This window comes from Callithrix jacchus, chromosome 10 (genome assembly GCF_049354715.1).
Source record: "Callithrix jacchus isolate 240 chromosome 10, calJac240_pri, whole genome shotgun sequence".
NCBI classification, from domain to species: Eukaryota; Metazoa; Chordata; class Mammalia; order Primates; family Cebidae; genus Callithrix; species Callithrix jacchus.
In genome coordinates, this window is record NC_133511.1 from 13,085,924 (window position 1) to 13,101,616 (window position 15,693).

At 51.0% G+C, this 15,693-nt stretch overlaps 1 protein-coding gene across 6 annotated transcripts in view; it reads right to left on the reverse strand.

Moving 5' to 3' along the window:
* The window catches only part of DRD2 (dopamine receptor D2), a 68,631-nt gene that overhangs the window by 1,413 nt on the left and 51,525 nt on the right, over window positions 1–15,693 (reverse strand). For 2 of the 6 annotated variants that reach the window (XM_035264593.3, XM_078339475.1), the window contains exons 2-7: window positions 13,315–13,630; window positions 7,108–7,217; window positions 5,966–6,102; window positions 4,214–4,404; window positions 3,186–3,272; window positions 1,380–1,707 (exon numbers count right to left, since the gene is read on the reverse strand). In XM_035264593.3, coding sequence (XP_035120484.1) covers window positions 1,380–1,707; window positions 3,186–3,272; window positions 4,214–4,404; window positions 5,966–6,102; window positions 7,108–7,217; window positions 13,315–13,599 — 1,138 coding nt within the window. In that variant the 5' untranslated portion in view covers window positions 13,600–13,630. The remainder of the gene's footprint in view (window positions 1–1,379; window positions 1,708–3,185; window positions 3,273–4,213; window positions 4,405–5,965; window positions 6,103–7,107; window positions 7,218–13,314; window positions 13,631–15,693) is intronic. The other 4 variants (XM_078339476.1, XM_078339477.1, XM_035264591.3 and 1 more) reach the window with 3 other exon arrangements.

Genomic DNA, 15,693 nt, shown 5'->3' on the forward strand with positions numbered 1-15,693 from the left:
AGCACTGCAGGAGGAGTCCGGGTCTTGGATCCTAGACCTGCTTCTCACACCCATTTGCAGTGAAGGATCCCTTCAGCTCCCTCAGCCCCTTTCCCACCTCTTAGGAAAGGGTCCTGGTTTAAAAATAAATCCAAAAGGTGACCATTCTGACCCACGTCAGCGAGTAGACATTTGGAGGGCTACAGATCCATGCCATTCAGTCCTCACAGCATCCTAGGAGTTACATGAGATAAAGGCTCACGGCGGCTCTGCAATATACCCAAGGCCACTGACTCTTGAGCAGCAAAGCTGAAAGCTGAACTGCAGTCTATCCAGGTCCCCAAATGGCCAGGCTCTTGCTCCAGCCTTCCCTCAATTTCCTCAGCCTTGGCGGGTACACCCTTGCTAGTCCCTGCCTTGAACCATGCCTCCTCATCCAGGCTGGCACCTACCTGCTCTGCTCACCTAACTCAGGGGCACTTGGTCCAGGACCTCTCGTGCAGGCCTGGAAGAATGCCCTACATTCCATGTAGGCATCTTGGAGACTGAGTGGTGTCTGGGAAGAGTAGGGCCACAGAGCCAAGCCCCTATGGACTGCCTGGCTCCAATCCTAGGCTACCACATCCCAGTCCCATGATGATGAGTGGTCCCATGGGACCAAGTGCTCTCATTCATAAAAGAGGGGAGGTAACAGCTGCCCCACTCATGCTCCAGGATCATCGGGCAGTCAAAGGGGATTCAGGTGCTACCTGGAAGACAGAGTCACAGGGGTCCCTCTCTCCCAGCCACCCATATGAGTCTGCTCTTTTTATACGTGGACTTCTATTGTGGACAGGGCTACTTCTCATTTCCACTGGGGACCACCCCTCAACATCCCTTTTCTTTTTCACAGCCCTGGTCCCATGGAGTCTTACTTGAGTGCAAGTGGACTGAATTTCCCAGTTCCTCAACAAGAGAAACAGTAATAAAAACATCATAATGACACTTACATATGCATAGCGCTTTGCCGTTTAGAAAATGCTTTCACCAACTGATTGTCACAACAACCTTGAGAAGTAAGCTACTCTACAGATGGGGAGACTGGAGAGAGAAAGTGACTTTCCTGGACACCCAGGCACATGAGGTTCTGGTGGCAGCATAATAGACTGGTCAAGTCGCCAGACTGCCTGAGTTCAAACCATGGGTCCTCTCGGTCAGGTTATGTGACCACTCTAAACTGTTTGTGTAAAGTGAGCACAGTTACAGAATCTACCTAATAGAGCTGTCTGTACATCAATGGGCTGGGCCTGTGCCTGAGGAAATGCTAGCCCTGTGACCCTGCAGCCACGGTTAGGAAGGACGTGGTAAGGAATGGGATCTTTTGTAGACCGAGCTGTGGCCAGCAGCCAGGGCTGACTCACCGAGAACAATGGCGAGCATCTGAGTGGCTTTCTTCTCCTTCTGCTGGGAGAGCTTCCTACGGCTTATGGTCTTGAGGGAGGTCCGGGTTTTGCCATTGGGCATGGTCTGGATCTCAAAGAACTTGGCAATCCTGGGGTGGTTTCTGGCATGCCCGTTCTTCTCTGGTTTGGCGGGGCTGTCAGTAGTGCTGTGGAGACCGTGGTGGGAAGGGTCGGGGAGAGTCAGCTGGTGGTGGCTGGGCGGGATGGGGCTGTACCGGGTCCTCTCGGGTGGGCTGGTGCTAGAGAGCATCTCCATCTCCAGCTCCTGGGCTCGCCGGGCAGCCTCCTGCATCAGAGGCAGAGGGCTCTGGGTAAAGCCAGGCCAGTTCCCAGGCATCAGCCACCCATCTCACTGGTCCCTCCCTTTCCCCTCTGAAGACTCCTGCAAGCACCACAGGGTCACCCTGCCAGGGAGGCAAGAATCTCACTGAGACATGGGACTCAGGACCCATGGCAGGCCCTGCAGAATTGCCCCTGTCCTATTCCCCATGGCAATCGTCATGCAGCCTCAATACCCCACCTCTCTTCTGCCGGGACTAAGTACCAGGGACTTGTCTCTCATGGCCTGAGCAACACTCACTGTCAGCAAAGTGCCAGGTGCCACAGTGGCTGCTGGGATAAAGAGCTGATGATGTTCGGCCCTGCCTCCAGAAACTCATGTTCAGACTGCAAAGAGGGCGCCCACCCTGTTCTCCCTACCAGGATCAAACAAGGGGCCCAGTGCTCCTGCTTCATGGGTGTCTGCACCTGCATACACACATGGCCTCTGTATTCTCCTGGATAGACTGATCCAGGCCCAAAGCGCTGACCCCTGAGGCCCCACATCTTCCCTATTGGGGTGACCTAGAGGGCCCTGGCATGAATCCATTCATGGCTTCCTGGGTTCTTCCGTAGGTTCTCCTGTTTGAGGCCTTGGAGGTGTTAGTCTGAACTTCTGAAGTGCAGCCTTGCTATGTCCCCAGGTGGCATAACTGGGTCGCTGCCTTGGCCCTGAGCCTGAGTCTGTTTTGGCACCTGCAGCATAAACAGCTTCTTAGAGTCCTGCCCTTGCAGTGCAGATGAAGGCAGGATGCCTGACCTGGATTTTGTAAGTGGCCCTCTGTGGGTTCTCTGGCCCTGTTCTCCATCACCCCGGGGGGTTGGAATGCCTGCTGCTTGCATCCCGGCATAGCTACCACCTGGCAGAGGCTGGGGTCTGCTGTGCTTCCGCACCTGAAGGCTCTATGGACACAGAGTGCTCCATCAGGCCCCACAGCTGCTCTGCTCCATCCTTCCCCCGAAACTGCCTGTCCATAAAGCAGCTCATGTCAGTGAAAGAACACAGGTGTGGAGTTCAAAGCCTAAGGTCTGGGCTGGGTGTCACCAACTCTTAAGACTTGGGTGAGTAGCCTAATCTCTCTGAGCCTGTTTCCTCTTCTGTAAACTGAAGATCGGTTCGATCAAAAAGACTTACCTCCCAGGGTCGTGGTGAGGATTTGATGAGATAATAGGGATATGGTAGATGTTTGAGAAATGGGAATAGCCATTATTATCATTTTTATTTTGTTGGTACGGCCAACCATTTTCTTGTTCACATCCATGCCTTGCAGAATCGAGGTGTCTCACTCCATGCCTGCTTAGAGGTGTGCATCGTGAGTCTGCCCTCAACTGAGGCAATATGGGGGTTTCTGGGGGTGCTTCTCCCATTGGCCAGCTTCCGAGGTCTCAGAACCATGGCCAGTGGGCAGAAAGACCTGGCTCTGGGTCCCTGGCCTGAGCACTTACCACTCTCCGCCTGTTCACTGGGAAACTCCCATTAGACTTCATGATAACGGTGCAGAGTTTCATGTCCTCGGGGTGAGTGCAGTTGCCCTGTGGAGTGAGCCAGCACATGGGTCACACAAGGTGGTGGGGATGGAGGAGGCAGAAACCCAAAGTGCAGCAGTGCATGGAACTCAGACTGGGCAGAAGGACTCAGAGATCAGGAGGGTGGGGGCCAGAGGAGGCAGCTGGGGCAGGGGGGAAGGCTGGAATGAGACAAGAAGTGGTGGGACACAGGACCCTGAGTTTTAAGGGGCACCTGCTAAGGGCCTGGCACTGTTTTAGGCACACTCACATCCCTTCTCACATGGAATCCTCAAGACCACCCTGTGAGGCTGGTATTTTGATTCCCATTTAACAGATGAGAAGACAGGCTCAGAGAAGTTAAGCAACTTGCCTAAGGTCGCTCAGCGAAAAACATGGCAGTGACGGGATCTGAACCTGATGTGTCTAACCCAAGAGCTCTTGTTCCTTCTGTGCCCACACACTGTCTTCCTCGGGAAGGACTGAGTGAAGGGGAGGATTCACAAGATCGGGGGGAAACGAAAGAGGAGCAAAGGAGAGACATAGTGGAGAGGAAGTCAGGAGGAGCGATGTGTGCCTGGAAGGGAGGACAGAGAGTAGGGAAGGTAATTGAAAGAGGATGGAGGAGTCAGAGGGAGCTAAAGGGAGACAGGGAAACCAGAAGAGAGGAAGACAGGAGCCCAGGCAGGTACCAAGCAAGAGTTGCCACCTTCAGTCGCAACGATCTCCAAGCAAAGACTTCTCCCTGTTCTTGAGCACCACGGACCCGGCCTCCCTCTTCTGGAGACTCAAGTCGCTCCACTGAGGTCCACGCCTTCACGATCTGCCCTTGCCCAGCTACTGGGAGCTCTTTCAGCCTGGACCTAACCCTTGCTGAGGCATCCCAAGTTCCCACCCAAGCACAGGATGAGCCCTCTTGGTAATGGTTCGGTGGGGACACTTGGAGTAGGGGGGAGGGGTCTTGAGACCTTTAGTGGGGCCCTCAGGTGGGCCCTGAAAGCTCGGCTGCTGCGCTTGGTGTTGACTCGCTTGCGGCGTCTGCGGAGGACAATGTAGATCTTGATGTAGACCAGCAGGGTGACAATGAAGGGCACGTAGAAGGAGACAATGGAGGAGTAGACCACGAAGGCCGGGTTGGCGATGATGCACTCGTTCTGGTCTGCGGGAGGGAGAGCCCAGGGGGGCAGGAAGTCAGTGGTCCCACTGGACCACAATTCCATGAGAGCACATTTGTGCCCTTCCAGGAATGAGTAGCGATTTTACAGAGAATATGAATGTGACTAGATGTTTAAGACCTCCTAGTCATTTTTTTTTTTTTTTTTTTTGAGATGGAGTGTCACTCTTGTGGCCCAGGCTGGAGTGCAATGGCACAATCTCGGCTCACCACAAACTCTGCCTCTCATGTTCAAGTGATTCTCCTGCCTCAGCCTCCCGAGTAGCTGGGATTACAGGTGCACACCACCATGCCCAGCTAATTTTGTATTTTTAGAAGAAATGGAGTTTCTCCATGTTGGCCAGGCTGGTCTTGAGCTCCTGACCTCAGGGGCATCCACCCGCCTCAGCCTCCCAAAGTGCTGGGATTACAGGCGTGAACCACCATGCCCAGCCCTGGTCATCTTAGATATACATAAATGCACAGCGGAAACCAGAGTATTAAAAACATGATTATGAGCAAAAAGCTAAGCTATGATGGTGGACTACTCCCAGGTCTTTTCATTACTATTCCCTCATTACTTGGTCATTAGTTTTGCCATATCTAGGCATAACAATTGAAGCTGGAGTATCCAGAAGGAATGACATGAGAAAACTTTTAAAATAGTAAACCATCATTTTAATCTGACCTGTGTACTGGGAGAGGTCTGCCACCTTTTAATTTTTGCAGCAAGATAACTTGGCTCTGTTTGTTGAACTCACTTTGTTCCAATGTGTTTCATATGTTTGCATGCCCTTCCAGGTCTATCAGATGCCTGTCCTCTCTCTCAGGGCCTTCTCATGTTAATCTGAGTGGGAATCTAAGCACGACTCCCACTTACAATTCCTGTGATGCTTATAATAGGTATTGTACCACACGTTTTCAAGGCTCCACTGTATCCTGAGTTGTTATGATCTCTAGAGGTACATACTTGCAATTGCTCTTGTCTCTCTGATCTGTGGAAGTTCCACGCTGGTGGGGGCTTTGTGATCCCTCTGTCTGAGACACTCCTGACTCTGCCTCCCACAGAAATGGGCATGTGGTCAGCTTGCCTTCTACTCATTTCTAGCTTTCCTGCTCCAGGTGGCTCGGACCTGGCCTGGGTTTAGCAGGCCCCGAAGGCTGCAGCTTCATTACAAAAACACCATTGTCACAGGCGGATGGAAGTGCAGGAGCCTCCCCCATCCCATGTGCATGTGCACATACACACACACACAGTTTGTGAAGCATATCTTGCCTCAACTTATAACCAAAGTTGAAAATGTCCAGACATCCACCTGAACCATTATCCCCAATCCTCATCCAAGTCCATCATATCCCAGGCCACCGTTTCTTCTCTGTCAACCTAGAACAACTTTTGAGTTGCGCTTGGCCCAGGACCCGCAGTCTGGTCTCAGTCCAGGATGGCGATAGGTCCCTATTGGGCCTCCACCCAGATCTGTGCCAGGGACGCATCTCCCTCAGGGCCACTCAAGAGAGCAGGGGCCCAGGGCCAGCTGAGTCTCAGACAAACAAAAGCAGGACGTACCTGTGTTGTTGAGTCCAAAGAGGAGTGGGCAGGAGATGGTGAAGGACAGGACCCAGACAATGGCGATCATGACAGTGACCCGGCGCTTGGAGCTGTAGCGCGTATTGTACAGCATAGGCATGGCCACAGCTGTGTACCTGCAAGGGCGGGGGACCCTGAATCTGGGGACCCTGAATCCCCTGAGGTCAGGCACTCCACAATATGCACACACCAGAGGCAACCTCACTCCTTGGGGCTAAACAGTTGACCCACCTAACTCACCCCTCCCTCCTGTCCCCACACTCTCATGGTGAGACAGTTGGCAAAGCCCAAACACTTCATGACTGGTGAGCTGTTGTTTACTCTGGGCTCAATCTACTATTCTAACCAGCCTCACTTGGCTTTCAGGCTCTTTGAAGGACCATGGCCTGAATCTCTGCAGCTTTGAAACTCTACCCACTGCACTGTGCTGAGCCCATGAAAGGGGGAAGTATTTGGTGATAAATGGGTAGCCAGGCCCCTCAGAGCAAGGTTTAAGCCCCAGTTAGCAGGAAATAACAATGGCATTGTTTATAATCCTTCATCATATTTCTTTACCCAGCACTTCTCATTCGTTAACTTATTTCATCTTCCAAGAATGCTGTGAGGGAGGTAGGGCCATATCTTTGCAAATTATTGAAAGGGTCCAAGGATGCAGCTTAGCAAGGTGTACATGGCCTGGGGCCTTTGGCCTTGTGCCTCGCTCTGGACATAAAATGCATAACCAGATACTTCAGCTCCAGGGGGCAGGTGTCATCATTGTAGGTTTCTAGAAAATGAAACTGGGAGCTCTGGGAATGCCCATGATCTGCCCAAGGTCACATGAGTAAGATGTGATAGAGCTAGGGCTTCCACCAGAATCACAAACTTTCCCTTTTGTACCAGTCACTGTCTGAGTCTGCCTGGCAGCATCACTGTCCATAGATGGTTTCTCTTAGGGAGCAAAAACTCTCCTAGCTAAACATACATACATGCACACCCATACACAGAGACACATGGTCCCATGTGCACACAGCCAGCGGCACAGCATCACAGACCCCAGACACAGCCTGACTTTGAGAAGAGCTGGGGCAGCCGGAATGGTGAGTGGCCAGGGCCACCTCTCCCACCCTGGCTGGGCTCACCTGTCGATGCTGATGGCACACAAGTTCAGGATGCTCGCCGTGCACATCATGACGTCCAGAGTGACGAAGATGTCACAGTGAATCCTGCTGAATTTCCACTCGCCCACCACCTGGAGACAGACAACAACGGATGGACAGCAGGAGGGGGACATTAGCTTAGGTCCTGTAGCCTGGTCCTCCTGGAGCCCATGAGGCTGCGGGCTCAGGAGGCAGCTGCAAGTCTTGCAGGCATCCAGTTGGGGTATGGGGGTGGGGGTGATGCCCATGGGTGTCTGAGGCCCTCGCCCCTGGGTTGTCTTCTCCCAGATACATAAGGCCACTTAATGCTAATTGCTGTGCTAGAAAAAAGACAGCCAGCTTATAACGAGGGACTCAACTTTGAACCTTAATCTGTGTAACCTTTTTTATCCCCGTGGGTTTTTTAGATTCTGTATTGTGTATTTGGCATCCATTCATCACAGAGGCAAGTATATTGACTGTATTTTTCTATGGACTCTGTTCCTGATATTCTGGCACTTGGGAGCCTCACAGACCCAGAGAGAGACTTCCTGTCCCAGAGCTAGTTAATTCCTGAAGACAGAAAATGTCTGACTTGGAAGGATGCCTCTGAAATGCAAGCCAGCCACCCCGTTTCTCTAACTCACATGCACCGAGCCAATATTTCCTCTGTCTCAAATTACGCCAGGTACCACAGAGACAACGAGAGATCACCTACAGCCCAAAGTCTGCCAGGATGCTTGGGACTCACCGACCCTAGGTTGCTTAGTCTGCCCTGCCCTGCATTTCCTGTCAGAGCCTCAACAGGGCTGTAGCCTGGACGTTCCCTCGCCCGGCTTCTGCCTCCTGACCCAAGCCTGCTGCTTCCCCCTGCACCCCACATGGCAGGCCAAGCCTCCGGTTTCTAGGGATATTGTACACCACTATAAACTCTTCCCAATGGCACTGGCCTCCTTGTGTTATCACTCAGCTATACCTTTGTAAATTAGATTCCACGTAAAATTTTAGAATGCCCGTGAGGAAACTGAGAATGAGGAAATCGAGTCTCTGAAAAGTGCAGTGATTTCCCCAAGGCCTGTGGGCTCAGTTCCTGGTCCTGCTCTGGCCCAGGCTCAGTATGAGCCAGGCAAGCCCTTCAGTGGTTAGCCCAGTGCTTGGTAGAGTCAGGGCCCCAAAATTATCTGTTAAGAATAATGGGGAAGAGGAAGACTCTCCATGAAACAAAGAAGAAATTTCTGCTCCGTATACCCAGAGAATGAAAGAAGACAGATCTGGGCTAGCGCTCCAGGAACACCCCAGTGGGCTGGGGAGGGGTTGCTGTGATGAGCTGTCCTTGGTAGGAAGGGAAATGAGAAGTCTAGCTCCTGGGAGGAGCATGTTTCTCATACACACATGCACACAGGAACACACACACGCACACATGCACACACACACATGCACGCGCACACACACACGCACACCACACACACACACACACACACACACACACACACACATTACCCCATACCACCCATTCACACAAAGGCATACATTCACATGGCAGGCTGTCCCTAGCACTCTGGAAGCTTGGAGCAGCCCCAATTCCCTGAGGATGGAGTCAGGACAGGGAGAGGCACCTTTGGCTTCTACCAATAGGAGCAGAGAGGAGCAGGAAAGCCCCCACCCACCACCCGGAGTAGGGCAGACTACGTGTCACTGTGCAGCTCAGCGACAGGGCTAATTATAACCTTGCTCATTTTGATCACTGCCCTCTCTTCTGCTCCTAGGCATCCAACCAAACACTGGCATTTAAGCTCAATGATGGGCAATGCAGCTGCTGTCATCTTGTGTGGCAGAAACAGCAGCTGGCCCCAGAACCCAGGAAGCCTCTCATGTAGCGCTGTTTTCCCAGAGCCTCTCCTGGCTCCCTGTGCTGCTGTGCTGACCAGGTGGGCAGGAGCTGACAGCTGGATGTCCAGTTTGGGGGTGGAGGCAGGAGGGCACATAAAGGGCTTTCCTGGCATAAACAGAGTATACCTTTAGGGTACCACTGGGCAGGGAATGCCACCTGGTTTACATCCCGTCTTGAAGCCCCTCCTAGGACTGGTACTTGGGAACCACTTTCACGTCCCTGGGGATCTAGGTTGAGATGTCAGGCCCTTCCTCCTTTCTTTCCCTCCTCTCCGCCCTCCTTCTTTCCTACAAACACTTATTGAGCAACTTACTGTGTGCCAGGCTCGATCCTAGACTCCTGGACACAGTTGTAAGCAATTCAGACACAGAACCTGCCTTCATGGACATCTTCAACCTCTTCTTGCACTGGACTATCTGGAGCCCAGAAGAACAAAGAGATTTCCTCTCTGGTCCCAGGGGCAGCTGCCCCTGAGAGTAGTTAGGGCTTGCTGACTCAGACTCAAGAAAATGATTGGCGGCCACTGTCCATAGACATTTACTGTGGGCATTGCACTTTAGCTCATGCATTGGTCTTAGAACTCTTAGGAGAAGGGCTTGCTCATCCCCATTCATAGGTGAGGGAACAGAAGCCCAGAGAGGCCGTGTAACCTAGCCACGCTCATCCACCAAGTGTGCAGCAAAGCTGGAATCCGAAGCATCACATCCCATGCTCTCTACTAAGCCATCCTGGAAGGCACCATCTAGCTTATCAAAAAAAAGGAGATAATTATGTGACAAGCACTTGGAAAGCATGAAGTGTGAAAAGGAAAGATGATTATTTTAAGGGTAGACAAAACTAGGGAGGGCCAGAGAAGAAAACAGAGCAAGATCACTTGGTGATTTAGTAGCAGAGGAAGGAGTGACTCCAGGTTCCCGAGTTGAACCCAAGGCTCTTTTCTTCATACCCCCAGGCATCATTCATTAACACTCTTGCTCACAGAAAGCTGAGACCTGCAGTGCAGGCCCTGAGCTGGCTCAGCTAAGCCCCAATAACTATAATAATACTGAGGAATTACCATGTGCCAGGCACTGTTCCAAACACTTGATGCTCACATTTTAGGATGCAGACAGTAAGCCTCAGAGGCACATGACACGACCACCTCTCCTCCATACCTCCAGCCTGCTATGCCCTCTCCCTGCTGGGTGGCTTTGCTGAGAATGCAAGTGTGTCCCACCCTCTCCTGCATAATTTTTCCTAAAGCATCACTTCTCCCTGAAAGTCTTCCCTGACACCCCCACGCTGGGTGGCATGCCCCACACCTCCTCCTATGGGGACGGCTCTACTGCCACCTGCAGCAGACTGTCCTGTAGGGGCCTTGTCACTGTCTGCAGACCCCGCAGACCAGTGCCTCAGCCCATTGCACAAGGATTGGGGCAAGACATCAAAGTGCTCAGTCAATGCTGAGTGAATGAATAACTCTGAGATCTTTGTTCACCTTCTCAATCTCCTCTTCTCATCTAGAAAATAAACTCACACAGGAAGCCTCTCCTTAAAGGGCTATGAGGCCTACATGGAATGGCACATGTGGGCATCGGGATCAAAAGGAGTGGAGCTGGGAGTTGAACCTGGTCCTCTCACTCCAAAACCAGCGTGCTTTTTGTACACTGAGCAAAATAATAAAGCACACCTAGTCCTAAGCCAGACAGGTGCTGGCATGGCAGGTTACTGGGGGCCTTTTGGCACTGCTGGAAATGGAACAGGAGGGAAACACCTGGAGGACAAAAGCATGGCTTAGAGAGGAGACAGTGTATGGTTGTGAGGACGTCGGGGCAGGGTGAGAAGCCACCTGTGATGCTCTCTAGGGACAATCAATAGCTGAGATAACATCCATTAAACAGGGCTCAGTGTCCAGCTCAGTTTGATGAGATGCTGTGGGAGAGTCTGAGCTCTGCCCTGTGAGAATGGCTTCTGAACCCTCCTCCCCTGACACCCTCAGCTTCACCTTTAAAATAAGGTGAACGAGCATGTTTAAAGGATTTGTTTGAAAGACTTACAGATTCCTGGGAACCCACTATAGCCCATGTCTGGGTAGGGTCAGGGGGTCTGGAATCTAACAGAAGTCATGCACAGAGCCATGGGCAGAACACGCCTCCCTCTGGGAAGGAGGTACCTATTTGCCTGGGGTGAACAGAGGGAGGACTCGCTCCTTTATCTTTATTTCATGGGGAGGGGTGAAGAGGAAGGAGAGAATCCTCTCTATGTGGAGCAGTGCTGGATATCTATTGTCATCTTCATCATCATCATGGCTGACATTTACACAGTGCTCGCTGTGAGTCATGCGGCATTCTAATCGCATTCCGTACGTTAACTCATTTGATCCTCAACAATGCTATGAGGTACAATACCATTATTATCTGCATTTTATAGATAAGGAAACTGAGGCACAGAGCAGTTGTTTGCTCTGCCATTTTTCCCTATAGTGTGAGATCTAACACCCTCCTTTGGAGGAGGGAAGAAAAAGGGGATCAAGCATAAGAATTAGGAGGCATGGACAGAGTCTAGGACCCTTATAATCAGGGATGCAGGGGGAACTGGGCTCCTGGCCTGTGTCACCTGAATGTTTTTATATTGTTTTATATTTGTGTTTCCTTTTGATTCTTCCTTAATATCCAATCAGGTCACTTTGGCAGTTGCAGCCTGCGTTGGCTATAGTAAAGGAAGCCAAGGGGTGAGGGCTCAGAACTCCCCTGGGGCCATGTGATGGTAACAAGAGTAAGCACAGGAGGTCCTTGGGGGTCTCAGGGCAGCGAGGTGCTTCACTTTCCACCAGCCGCGCCTCCTCGTCTGAGCTTCCTCCTCTAGATGTCGCCTCTGTTGAAACCTACAAAGCTTTTACATTTTCTTTCAACAACCCCTTCCCTCTCAGGCAGGGATGGCCTCAGAGGCACTGGCCAGTTCCTCTCCTGCTCAGGACAGGAAGGTAATTGTTCAGTGGGCAGAGCATTGGCACTTTCCTAAATGTCTGGTCAGCTCCCCATGCATCCAGACTCCCAGGCTGCTTCAGCCCCGGACAGGCCACCCCAGGCAGAGAAACCCTGGGCAGAGAAAGAGGCAGGATTGGCTTGTGTCCACTGATGTCCCCTAGATGCTCCCACATCTGCTTGCGGCTCTGAAGGTGACTCCCTGGAGAATACCTGCTCTGGGATTTCTCCATCGGCATTTCTCCCTGTGACCTGGGTGAAGAAAGGCGACTTCTTCTCCAAAGCCTCTGTTTCTTTTTCTTTTTTTTTTTTTTGAGATGGAGTCTTGCTCCGTCCCCAGGCTGGAGTGCAGTGGTGCCATCTTGGCTCACTTCAACCTGGGTTCAAGCAATTCTCCTGCCTCGGCCTCCTGAGTAGCTGGAATTACAGGCACGTGCCACTACATCCAGCTAATTTTTGTATTTTTAGTAGAGATGAGGTTTCATTATGTTGGATAGGCTGGTCTCGAACTTCTGACCTCGTGATCCACCCTCCTCAGCTTCCCAAAGTGCTGGGATTACAGGAGTGAGCCACCACACCTGGCCTGTTTCCTGTTTTGTAAAGTGAGAAGAGTAGCATGGACTCCAAGGGTTACCGAGAGTATTCACTGGGCCTGTGTCAACAATGCACGAGCACAGTGGTTAGACTATGCTGCCTACTCCCCATTTCGAGGTACAGAGCTGGGCCGAGCACGGAGTGACTACACAGTTCTTCCTAACGAAAGGGCTACAGCACAGTCCTCGGCAGCCTCTACCTGGAGGACCTGGACAGGGCCCCAGGATAAGCTGCAGGCAGGAGAGGGGATATGGAGAGCATAGGGCAGCAGCCCCATTTTTGAAGTAGGGAGATGGAAACAAAGCTTTCAGGGGTCTGGGAGCATAAATATGCCTCTCCTTAGGGATCCTCATCAGTTACTCGTATTTCCAATTTGATCTAAGGAACTAACTCTGAGGCCAGGCTTCCAGCTTGGACTTGCCAGCCTCTGATGCTTCAGCAGTCACTTACCTTCTCTGATCACCTGGTTTATCATCTGCAAACTGGTGGCAATAATGAGCTGCTGTGAGGATTATGTAGGGAAATGCTGCATTTAAAGTTCTTAGCATGAGGCCCAGCACTTAGTAAGCACTTTACAAATGGTAGTTGTGATTATTTAAGGAGACAGTCTACCCATTTCATACGGAGAAAAGGTAAACCCAGAGTGAAGGAAGAAACCACCTGGGGAAGCACCAGGCAACTTATTGGTAAAAACCGAAGTGGGGCCAGAGTCCAAGCTCCAGTGCTGGAGAAAGTGCTGGAGCAAGCGGAGGGCCCACCTACCTCCAGGTAGACAACCCAGGGCATGACCAGTGTGGCCACGAGGAGGTCGGCCACCGCGAGGCTGACGATCAGGTAGTTGGTGGTGGTCTGCAGCGCCTTCTCGCGGGACACGGCCATGCACACCAGCACGTTGCCGAAGACGATAACGATGATGAGCAGGGTGAGCAGAGTGGCGTAGTAATTGTAGTGAGGTCTGTCCACCTTCCCATCCGACCCGTTGAAGGGTCGGCTCCAGTTCTGCCTCTCCAGATCGTCATCGTACCAGGACAGATTCAGTGGATCCATCGGGGCAGCGGAGCCACTGGGTGGCCAGGCTCTGGCCAGGAAAAATGGACACAGGGCGTCAGTGGGAGGACCTCTTGCAGAGGTCTCCAGGGAGAAGACCAACTCCTGGCATTTAATAATAAGAATTCTCCAACTCAGGATTTTAAACTTTACAGCTAAGAATTTTCTTAAAATGTTGGGCTTTCTGCCACTCTTGGCTAGCAAGTTTTTACAGCTGGTGGGACAAATGAGCGAATACAATTTTCTTAAAAGTATAATAAGATGAGCTTGAACAGAGCTGATCCATCATGCATTTGTTCATTCAACAAACACTTCTTGAGCGCGACATGCACCACACACTTCAGTTAACTAGGCTTTCCACCTTCCAGTCATTGAAACAGAAATGGGCATTCATTCATTCTTGATTCCATAAATATTTATTGAGCATTGTTCTATATAGTTCTAGAAGTACAGACAGGAACAAAATGTATGTGGTTCTGCCGCTCACATTCTAGAAGAAACAACAGCCAGTTAATCAAGCAACTACATCTACAGGTGATAGGGAATGGGAATGGTACAGGGAGAGAAATACATACCCAATTCAAGTATTCAGGAAGGCTTTCTAAAGAAAGTGATGTTCAACAGACGGACACCTAAAGGAAGTGTGGGAATTAGCCAGGTAAAGAATCGGGAGCCCGTGGAAGGTCTAGACATTGGAAACAGTGTATGCAAAGCACAGAGGTAGAGAGCAGGCGGAGAACCTGAAAGAGAGTCACGATAGCTGATGCAGAGGGACTTGGCAAGGGTTGAGTCTGGGGAGGTTGCAATAGGCAAGATCAGAGAGGGCCTTAAGAGTCAGGCTAGGAGTTTATACTTGATCCTAGGGGCAGCAAGAACCACATGATCAGATTTGCCTTTTGAATAGATAATCCTGACAGCACTGTGGAGAATGGAGAGGAGGGCCCAGAGTGGAAGTGGGACCCCAGCTGAGAGGCTGGAGCAGGAGTCCAGGTAAGAGATGATGAGGTTTGGCAGGATGCATGCAGTGAGAGCCCTGTGGAAGGGGTGTCTCATCCCATGGAAAGGAAAAGATTTCCTGAAGTAGGTATCATCTGGGATGAGGTAGAAGGAGGACTTAGCCTGGTAAATGAGAGGGTTGGGGGAGATGTTCCAGACACAATATGACATGGTCCCAGATCATCAAACAATTCTGTTTGGCCAAAAATGTGGGGAATGACAGTAACATTGAGGAAAACTAAACTGCAGGGATATATATATAGGCCAGATTGGGTCCTGTCAGCTGGAGAGTTTCTGAGAGGTTGGGCCCAGAGGCATGACTCTATTGGACTGGTGTTCTAGAAAGATGTATGGTATAGGAGAGAGCTCAGAAAGCAGTGAGTTGTGGCTATAATTCAGGTAAAAGATTGTGGTCATCTGAATGAAGATAAGTGGGAATGAGGATGGAGAGACCTGTTCAGAATCAGGAGCTAAACTGTAAGTCAATTTCGTAATCTTTGGTCCTTTGATAGGTGTGGGGCAAAAGTGGATATGGGACAAGCAGGGAGATAAGGAGTCAAGGATGACACTAGGATTTCTGTCTGGGGCTCTGGGAGGCTGGCGTGGCATATTCACGTAGGAAAGGGACCATAGGGCTCAGGAGCAGTCTTGGGAGGCATCAGGAGTTGATGAACTTGACTGACATAATGCACAGACAGTATAGTTGGCTTTTCAGCTAACAAATGTCTTTCGATTTTACACAACAGAATTAAACTTATCAGCATTCCAAGGCATTCTTTACAAAAGACCATGACTTCCAGGTACTTTTCCACCCCAAATTAAAAACCACAAATTGATACTAGTTGGAATTAATGTGGTGCCACGTCCAATCAATGAACAGGGCACACCTCCTACAGTGGGTCAGAGGGAGTTGTGGAAAAGGGTCTGCCCAACCTCTACACTCTCATCCCTGTCTGACACACCCACTCTTCCAGCTTTACCAGAAGAGTATGGATCCTTTCCGACCCACCACCATCTCTCTGGAGCCTCGGGGGGAAGCCAAGTGCCTAATTCCATGTGGGGCGACATGGAATACCACCATACAGCAAATCTTCCAGT